We start from the raw sequence: 10,688 nt of genomic DNA, 5'->3' as shown, positions 1-10,688 counted from the left end.
CTCTTCAAAACTCTGGAACTGTAAATGTTTCGGGAGATTTTTTTTCTTTTTAAAAAAAAAAATGAAAGAAAAGTTATAGTGTTGCTAATTAGTAATTAGCATGCAAAATCAAACCACGTTTACGATTTCTTGTTCCAATTAGGTTGGAGTTGGAGGCATTGCCATTGAGCGAGTAAACAACAAACACAACAGTTTCAACTGATTTTCTGCTTCTTTCTGGAAAATAACCCGCCATCCATCTGTGAGTGTTTTCTTTTTTTTTAATAATGAATTTACGTTTACATGAAATAACGTGCCTTTTTTTTTTTTGGTAATATTATGGCATTGTTAAAGTAGAATGTGATTTGATAAAAATTTGTTCCTCAGTGGATTAGGGTTTAATCTGAGTTACGAATGAGATTATATGTTTGGTTGTGGGTTGGTAGTAAGTGGTGAGTGCAGTTCAACTGTTATTAAAAACATGCATTGAAACAAAGTACACATTTGTAAACAGATCCTTTTCTTTCTAAAAAACCTATGTTAATGTACCCAAAAAAAAAAAAAAAAAAAACCTATGATAGTTTTTATTTATTTTGTTAATTACCACTCCAATCCAAAACCTTAAGGTGTTGGGTGAGGCCTTTTTTTTAATGATTTTATATTATTCTCTAATACACCTCCTCACGTAAGAGCCTTTGGCCTTGAAACGTGGATATTGCATAGGCCCAATTTTTTTTGTGATTTTACCTTATACTTGTTTAATTACAAGAGGGGGCGGTGAGGATCGAACCCGTGACCTTATGGTCAGTGAAGCTCTGTTAATTACCACTTCAACCCAAAACTTAAATATGTTAGGTGAGGGTCTTTTTTAATGATTTTATATTATTCTCTAACATATTTATCCTCTGTTCCGATCGCTTTAGCCCTATGTAGTTAAATGTTATATGAAATTAGATATGGTAAATACACAAATCTCTATAATGACTAATGGATAACAGGGTAGAAAGATCTTAGGAGCTTCATAGACTCTCATTTTTTTATTTTTTTTTTATTTTTATTTTGCAGGAGGAGGCTTGGTGCAACTGCTGGAGTTGTCGCAGTGTGACCCGTATCATCAGGGTGCCCTTTATTTATATTTCTATTTTGATAGACTCATCTAGGGTGCAGGGAAGATGATGCTTTTGCATATATAGATTGTGTTCTTTTGTTTTCATTTTCTTGTGAATTTTGTCGTCGACAAACCTGCTCACTTTGGTGTTTTAATGTTTAATGTGCTTCTATTCTCTTCAAATCATTTTCTCTGTTACTCACTGGTCCATTGGTCAGGCAGTAGGATGCCAGAAGAAATGATTCCATTAGAGAAACATATGATCTACTTAGTTTTAGCGAGATACATAAAAAAATATCCAAATCATAAGAAAATGGCCCTTAATAACTGCCTGGAGTTCTTTTGCATTAAATAAATTGAGGCCTATGTAAAGCATAATATTTAACGAATGTTTCTTCAATATGAATCATTAAGATATATTGATCTCATTTCAATATTAACATTGGTTGGTAACTCATAAAAATTTCTCTTTGTTATGACGTTTGTACCATTTATGCCTTGTTTTGTTTTACCTGCTACATGAAACATTGTTAAAATAATATGATATAGTACTCAAATCTAATTTCAAATACCATTCCAAAATCATGTTCAACCATCGAGTGTTACCAACTCCAATAAATTGGCATGCATCTTTGATAAACTTATGTTTAATTCTGGCTACAAAAAAGAAAATAATCAGAATTCCCTGGAACCAAAGTATGGTTTGTATGACCGGGTTATAGTTTCCTCCCCTTGACAAGCATTTCTCTGAGAGTTTATAGACAGGGTATTTTAGTTTATTAACTAACTTTATATGTTGTGATAATGTCATTCCTTCCTAGATGTGGCATATGCTGTGAACTAATTGATATCATAATTGCTATCATTTGGGGAGGTATCAGTGTGAAAGAGACAGGTGAAGCAGGGTATAATGCAGTAGCAATTGTAAAGGTGTTATCATGTTTAATTCTACTTTTGTGTAATCTGACTATGATCCTTATATTAGATTCCAGTATAATTTATTTATCTAAGTATTGTCTATATATATATATATATATATAGGTTGCTTATACTTAAAATAAATTTATGCTTACAACCCCTATTACTGTTAGATTAATAGTGGAGGTGAGTGAGAGGTTAGACATGTTAGATCTAAATTTGGTCCGACGGTAATAGATATAGTTGTAAGAAGTTGTAAGCATAAACTGGTAGTAAGTATAATCAGCCTCATATATATATATGTATATATGTGTGCGTGTAAGTATTTTTATTGTTTGGAAGGATAGATGATGTTAGATAATATATTCTAACCATATTCAGGATCAATATAAAGGATAACAGATGCAAAATGTGGCGGCATAAGATTCCTTTATTTTGTATAATAAATTTTGTATGCGAGTCACTACATGTTTCCTTAGAACTTTCTTCTATCTCTGTTCTTTAATAGCTGTAAAGAACCAATTCAACCCAAAAGCTTAAGCTGTTGGGTGAGGCTACATTAATGGTTTTATATATCTCAACACATCCCCTCACACGAGAGCCCACTGGGCTTGAAGGGTGGACAATGCACATGCCCACCTACCTGTGCGAACAAAGAAATTCCACTTGAAAGAAAGTGGGGGGCGGTGAGGATCGAACCTGGGACACGAGGCTCTGATACCATGTAAAGAACCAATTCAACCCAAAAACTTAAGCTGTTGGATGAGGTTACATTAATGCTTTTATATATCTCAACAATAGCTATTGAGGATTATTAGAGATCTAAAAGACTAAAACTGTTTTATAGATTTACTGAATAGAGACCATAGGGGTATAGCTTGGCCTAGAATGGTCACTGATACGTAATCTTTTTAGTTTTACTTGTTATACAAAAAAAAAAAAAAAAAAAGACTAAAACCATACTTGTTTCTCCACCCAACAGCTTATGCTTTTAATAATAATAAGGATCTATGACATGCTAGTAGAGCTTATATGACCATGTCAGGAGTTTCAAGTGGGCTCTTTCATGAGGGGCCTTGTTGGTGTTACAAAAGGCCATTCTTGAGCCTTCACCTAATAACTTTAGCTATTGGGAGAGATGGTCTTGGTCTTTGAAAAGGGTTAAATGTCAAAGTCTTTCATAATGCTTATATTATTTTTTCGTAGTCAAAACCTAGAAAGATATGAAATTTTTAAATGGCTCTCTCTTTCTGTCTTCTTCACTCACATGTGCACACAATCTATGTCAAACCATACAAAAGACTCTGGGAAAACCTCTAAACCCATCAACTTAGCTCCACCTGTTGTAAACACTGGGATGGCGCTCACAACTGGAGAGCTGTCTATGTTCTATGGGCTTAAGGTGAGTGAGTTGATTCCTGATGAACCAAAGTGCTCAAATATTGAAGTAAACCAAACCCCTGTATCTGCTGAACATGAATACAAGTCAGCTGAACATATTAATAAATCTGTTGACAATTTTGTGCGGATGCAGGCCTCTAGAATAATCAATGTTTCTATTGAAACTTTAAGTGAAATGGTGATCTCAAACGAAAATGAAAGACCAAGTTCTGGTATTGCTGATGAGGGAAAGGCTGTTCCTTCTGAGTCCAAAGCTTTCATCTGAAGGATCTGGTTTCCAGGAGACGAATGATCCTCAGAACTGTAGCTCTTCTGGTGCTGTCAATAACGTGGATGTCAATCAACCTACTGAAGTTTTGGTTAATTCATCGGAATCTGAAAACCCGATTGGATCAGATGCTTGTTGAACAACTTAGCTGGAATAGATGGAAAAGGAAGTCTGACATGATTAGACTTTCTCGGCCTGAGAATTAACTGGTAATGCTAGGCACCTGATTTGACTTAAGTGTTATTGGAATGGAATAGACATTCCGCTTTAAAGTTTCTTATATATCTGGATGGTTTTTTTCTTTTGAAGTATTGTCCGTGTACTTTTGTTTTAATCGAACTGTTTGATGAGTTTCCTTTCAATAATATTCTCTGTTATACATTGGATAAACCCTCCCTAAAACTTACTGTTTGCTCATTTTAACTGAGATATCTGTATGCATGGTACGAGGGAGAAAAAAAAATAAAGAAGTGGAAGAAATAGGGGGGCATACTCTTGGATTATTGATAATGGCTTTCCAGTTGCCTGCTCAAAAGAAACAAGTTTTCTTGTCCAACTCCCGATTATAGCATTTATCATGTATGCATGATGAGTAGGATGGTTAACATAGACACTATCCCAGAGAGAAAGAGAGAAGCTTGACTAAAATGTATTAATCACAACTTAGTCTTACTGCATCATCTAGAAACCAAAGAAGACTTCCATCTCTAAATTATACTTGGACATAACTTACTTTTTGAATGCGAAGCACTATCAAACCAATCTATTCAGCAGACATTACCTCTCCAGGATATCTTTACGTTTTGAGGTATGAATGCTTTTACTTTAGTACGTATAAAACTCCCATGTTTTAGTCGAAGGGGACCAAAGTAAACTTCAAAACACTAAGGTGTTTTATCTTTTATTTTATTTTAAAAAAATTAATCGATTCCGTCCAAATTGGTAAAATCCTTGCAAGAACAAGAAAGAGAATGACGGAGAAATGAGGAGAATTAGTCAAAACACTTGGTACAAATGCCATATATGTATACGGAGAAGATCAATTTATACCCGTGTAAGATAAAAAAAATCTTACACTAAATTTTAATTCATAATAAATCTTACATTAAATTTTAGTCGTTAATTTTTGTCTATCAAACGATTATAATTGATTGGGTTATTTTTGTTAACTAATTATTAAATTTTAATAAATTATAATCATTAAATGTATGAAGATAAATTATTAAAATTGAGTGTAAATTTATTATTCGTGCATTAGTGTAAGAAGATCCTGTTCATATGTATATATATCTCATGCAAATATTTTGGCAACAATTGGAACGAAATAGTCGTAGGCCTCCTCAAATTTTGCTCAAAAGGTCGAAGACTGGTTTTCTTTACTTCATTCTTTGCACCATCGTTCACCAAGAGGCGTGAGATTTAATTTCATTTGCTAAATTATCCTTTACCCAAGATTTTTTTTTTTTTCTGAATTGACTTAATGCACCAATTTCAAAATCTTATAATTTTCACTTTTCGAGTTTTAAAAATATAAACTAAAATTCCTTAAATATTTAGAAAAAAAATTATATGATTCTTTTTTTCGCCCACTAAACATATCAGGTACTCTGAGTATAGGGTGGATAGTTTTCTAATAAATCTACAATTCACTTGTCATTTATAGCTGTGTATTTAAAACTACATGTGAAACACTTACTGAATTTATTTTACATACACTTCTCAATTTTTCACTTACCAAATTTAATTTAAAATCTACCCTCTTATATCACAGCTGATTTTAACTAAAAATATCAATACTAGGACTTTCACTGTTAAATAATTCAAATGTAACAGTTTAGTATACTTCAATGACAGTATATTTCACACCGTTTTCAAGTTTATGTTTGTTCAAATGGCTCTCTCAACCTGATGCTGTTTGAATATATGCTGCTTCAAATCATGTTTTGCAATCTTGCTGTTTCGGAGCCATTGAATCCGTCATAATGAATGAATATTTTCTCCAATAAACTTAATGAAAATTACTGTTTCGAAAATTCGTAAATTACGAGCATGTACTTATTAACGCACTTCATATCCCAGCAAACAATTGGTTGTTAAAAAAAATGCTATGAGGCGTATGCCAATAATTTAGGAGCAAATTTAGAATAATTTCAAGGGAAAAATATTTCTCCCTTATTTTCTTTCAATAAAATTTGCAATTAAGTAAAGGAATGATAAATATGAAAATAAGGGCCTCTGCTCGTAAAATTTGTGAAAAATGTCGATTGATACGCAGACTGAAAATTTATCTCTAGTGAGCTCAAAATAATTTTGTAGTTATAAGATTAAAAATTATAATAATAAAAATTAATATAACCCTACAATATATTAAGATTACAAAAACACTTTAATTTCCACCCAAAATGACACAGGAGATAACTTATCTCCGTTGACAGGAGACTTTACCCTAATTTCAAATAACAAATAAATGGACCGCTTATTGATTCTGAAGAGCGAGACACTAGATTGTTTTCACATCTATTGAGCAAAAGATACTTCAAATTTCGATGGACACCTGCTGTTAATGAAATAAGCACAACACACACTGACATTTAACCACCAGCTGAATATGAAAATACAAACACCGTAATACAGTATCGAAAGCATAATAGATAGGGACGATTTCATCAAATCTAAACATCAAATAAGTATTCAGCAAGCAAACTTTTTATGGATACAAAAGACGGTTCTCATAAAATTGTAATGTTATAAGCAATCGAAAGGGAAAAAAGAAAAGAGATGCAGAGTCGGTGTCCCACGAGAGACGAGAATAGATAAGCAACTCAGTATCATACGATCACAGAAGATTAGAAATATATAGCAGTGACTTCTTAACTAAATCCTATTTGCTGCTGTTGCTGCTGTGGTTGGTAACTCGCATAACCCGGATAACTGCCATACATATTAGGATCCTGTCCAGCAGGAGCATAACCATAATTTTCATAACCTTGAGCATATCCATAATATCCACCACCACCACCACCACCGCCATTCCACTGGTTCGTATCTCCCTGAGCCTGAGAAACAAAGCATCCAAAGTTATTCAAAAGAATCTAAAAGGCATTGATGACAAGTCAGCACGAGTTACAACCCTTGAAAATATAATTACCTGTTTGTTTGAAGGACTGCGTCCCCATGAAAGACGAACGTTTTGTCCACCCAACAGTGTTCCATTTAAAATCCGCAGTGCCTCTTCTGCACAGTTCCTGATACATGAAAAATCAAGGCACAATCAGTGTGCTGCTGCCAAGACTTGAAAGTTAAATATCATAATGCAAGAGGTTGCATTACCTGTCTGCAAATTGGACAAACCCACATCGCTTCCCTGCTGGAATCTTCACATGAACTAATTCTCCATACTGGCTGAAAACTTGCCTTAAGTGATCATCAGTCACATTAGGATCCAAATTGCCAACAAAAATCTGCCAAAAAAAATTCAAGTCACATACAAGTAGGACAGAAAGCAGTTTCTATATAGCGAAGAAGCACGCACAGTTGTATTATTTGGATCATTCTCGTTCTGTGAGCCTTGAGGATTCTGATATGAAGCTGCATGTTCAAAATATAAGTGAAGTAAAAAGAAGAATTATGTAAATATGGAAGGAAGCAATTCAGGGAAAAGACACTGTGAACAAAGAAAGAAAAACAGAGAAAATATATACCAACTAGTTTTGCAACGATTAAACATGGAAGTTTTTTTTATAAAGAACAGAAAAAAGCCTTCTATAGGAGCAAACTTATAGCATGTAAATATTCAGAGGGGATGTCAGAAGCAACAAGACAGCCAGTTACATTTACATGCAGACATTCAAAGAAGAAAAGATAACACAATATTCAACAACAGAAATGAAGTCATAAGTACAGAATAAATAAATAAACACATCAGTTAACAAGATTGTATATAGCTAATAAGATAAAGAGCAAGCTGAGAAGCAACAAAATGGTCAGTGCAGAGCTTGAACCACATATCTTCAGATAAGAAGTTAGGCACTATTCACCATTAAAAATAAAGTTAGTAAAAAATTAACCATGCATTCAGATAAATTAGAGCAAATTCAACAGAGATAGTTGTCATATAGTGACAATGGCAGAATATTTGGCACCATTTCAACAAATATACTGGTAACAGTAAGCAGCAAATATGATGACAATCAAAAAGGAAGAAGGAAGCAAAGATGGCACAGGAGAAGAATAAAAAGAAACATGGTCATCTCCAGACAAAACCAATAGACACTGCCTTGAACATGATCATATTCACCATCCTCCTATATCTAAAATTTTCGAACACTTACGAAAAGACTCTACTAACAAGAGTTTGAAAGATCAAGGTAACTGAAAGGAATGAGCAACATAAAGTAAATAACAGCTTTAATTGCATAGCATTATGCTCATAAATTGGGTAGGACAGAAGGGAACAGAACCCAACCAACATGAAAATACAAAACCACATGATAAATATAACCAGCCTACAAAATGTAAATGTAAGCAATAAACACTAGCACTCAACAATTTTTTTCCTTACGGGATGGAGATTGGAAATTGAAATTAATAGGCACATCTGATAGAAGAATAGAAGAAATTATCAAAAATAAATAAGATTTGCTTTCGCAAAGGGAACGCTACGAAAGAAATTCAAAGACGTAGTTCTTATGGCAAACTAATTGGAGTAAATTAAAGGAGCGAAGATTAAGAATGGCGGACTGAAAATAAGTAACCAGAGAAGTTGCTATTGTAATTTGAGTAAAAACTAAACCAGCAAATGAAATGAAGAGAACAATTTGAAATTGAAGGCGAAAAAAGAAAATGCCACAAAAAATAATGGGCATAACATAAACGGATAACTGACCTAAGCAAGGACATGCACTAAAATGGTAACCATTTCAGCTGAAATCAGTTCCAGGCTCCGAGATGACAGAGCCTCTTGACACCCTGCTTTGAGACAACAGGAGTTCTATAAGATTTTATTATTATACATAATTTATTTAGCCCAAATTTTCAAAGGAAATTACAGGAAGAAATGAGTTCGGACTGCAAATCTTCAAGAGTGTAACTGGAAAGAATCATAACTTCAATAACATTAAGCATAAACCACAAAATATAGCTTCAGACATAAGGCCTTAAATTCAACCAGTATCAATAAGACATATAAGGCATCTGAAGGAAGACAGCTCAGTTATCCTTTATGGAAGCATATCAAGCAGACAATCAAAGCAAAAAGGACAAAAAATAACAACTAAAGAAAAATACAAACCTTTTGGCTGAGTGCCAAGGTTTTTATTAGTGGCTGGTCCAATCCTCATGGGTCTTGTTGAACAAAGGACCCCCTGCATCTCAGTCATAGCCCGCAGTTGCTCACTTTCATCTGCAAATCTCACAAAACCATAACCCTTAGTCCGGCCAGTGCCCCTATCAATCACAACTTTTGCTCCCTTCACTGAGTTATAACGAGACCTAAATGTCTCCTGAAGGAGGTAATCAGTAACATCCGCAGCCAAGTCACCAACAAATATGGTGTGATCAGGACTATCATCATGACGTCTCTCACCGGCACTGAAAGTTGCCCAATTCAATCTGAAATTCATCCCACCATTTGGCATAATGGCTCCATTATATGTTTGAAGCACTCTCTCAGCACCAGCACGACTACTAAACTCAATAAACCCATAACCTTCCGACTGACTAGTTTGCTTATTCCTAATAACTTTCACAGAGGTCACCTGCAAACCAACAAAACCCTCACTTCAGTAACACAACAGAACCACCCACACGCTCCGACATACAAATATGCAATCTATCTAAATCAATATGCAATACAAGTGGAAAATCAAACAAAACCTAAATTTACGTAGCAGAGAACCCTATTGACCTTGACAGCAAACACAGAATACAAACCGCCATCAAAAAGAACCACAAATTCACAAAAAAAATAAAAATATAGATCTTAATTCACATTCACCTAAATTTCAAGGTTGAATCAGCAAAAAAAAAAGGGATTATTTTGATTTAGTCATATTCTACAATCTTAACATCGATTTCGTGGGGGTTATACCTCGCCGCTGTGAGCAAAGCAGGTATAGAGGTAGTTCTCGTCCATCCAGTACTGCAAATCGCCGATCCAAAGGGTACGGATCTCATCGGCGCTGGCGGGATGAGAGGATTGAGGCGGAGCCTGGGCGGAGGGGGCCCACATGGGCGGCGGCGCCTGAGGCTGCGGTGGCATCATGACGTAGGGTTGTTGCTGATGCTGTGGCTGCTGGTACTGTTGCTGCCCCATGCTGGGTGGAGCCATACCAGGTCCTTGGTGCATCATCTCTTCCAGCAAATCTGAAAATTCTAGAGAAAGAGAGAGAGAGAAAGCGTGAAAGGGCAAACAAAGAGAGAAAATTGAGCGTTCCTCGATGCCCTTTAAACAAGGCTCAAACCCTAACCCTAAAGCTAAAAAGGAAAGATTCGTGCCAATGATATGATATTTTATTACACTCTCGATAATGGGTTACCTTAAACGGGTCACGTGACTTATCAAGGCCTACACTTTGAATAAAGATTCAGTGCAATGTAAATATTATATGTCACTAAAAAAAAATTGAGGTAGGATATTATCACCGTCAAATTTTAAATTTGATATTTTATTCGAAAGTTATTTGATCAAAAAAATTAAAGACTCTGATTTGTAAAAATGTGATATCATTGATCTTTTTTGATCTAACGGCTATTAGATGAGGTGTCAAATTTGAAATTTGACACCGGTATCAAACGATCATACCTCAAAAAAAAAAATTGCTAAATTCTTTTTCTTCTTATGTATAATGCTCTCATCGGTGAGATACACTGATTTTGGTACAACAATAATACCAAAGATTTATTCCAACAGCCAATACATATTTTAAAAAATTAGGCCAAAGAATTATTTTAAAAGGCATGTTCTCCACATGATATATTGGGTTAAGATTTTAAAATATTTTTTTGAGATAATTT

At 34.5% G+C, this 10,688-nt stretch overlaps 1 protein-coding gene and 1 long non-coding RNA gene across 3 annotated transcripts; one reads left to right on the top strand and one right to left on the bottom strand.

Annotated features, from left to right (window-relative positions):
- LOC133293372 (uncharacterized) lies at positions 1–3,991 on the top strand. Its single transcript, XR_009749048.1, has 3 exons — positions 1–241; positions 1,045–3,407; positions 3,540–3,991. It is a non-coding gene; the product is annotated as an uncharacterized LOC133293372 (long non-coding RNA).
- A 2,344-nt stretch (positions 3,992–6,335) lies between these two features.
- Positions 6,336–10,155, bottom strand: LOC133293329 (polyadenylate-binding protein RBP45-like). Of its 2 annotated transcripts, none has more exons than XM_061491875.1 (6): positions 9,763–10,155; positions 8,965–9,430; positions 7,207–7,262; positions 7,005–7,135; positions 6,823–6,919; positions 6,336–6,730 (listed from the first exon to the last, which is right to left on the bottom strand). In XM_061491875.1, exons 1-6 carry the CDS (start codon positions 10,021–10,023, stop codon positions 6,545–6,547), a joined length of 1,197 nt encoding a protein of 398 aa, XP_061347859.1. In that variant the 5' UTR covers positions 10,024–10,155; the 3' UTR covers positions 6,336–6,544. The 2 variants fall into 2 exon arrangements, with proteins under 2 accessions (XP_061347859.1, XP_061347860.1); XM_061491876.1 differs by having other exon boundaries at positions 6,336–6,724.
- Between the last annotated feature and the right edge of the window lie 533 nt (positions 10,156–10,688).

The sequence above is a fragment of the Gastrolobium bilobum genome, unplaced genomic scaffold (genome assembly GCF_033153095.1).
Source record: "Gastrolobium bilobum isolate Gb01-03AN ecotype WA unplaced genomic scaffold, APGP_CSIRO_Gbil_v1 utg3209, whole genome shotgun sequence".
Classification (NCBI taxonomy): Eukaryota; Viridiplantae; Streptophyta; class Magnoliopsida; order Fabales; family Fabaceae; genus Gastrolobium; species Gastrolobium bilobum.
This window is presented reverse-complemented; position numbering and strand designations above follow the sequence as displayed.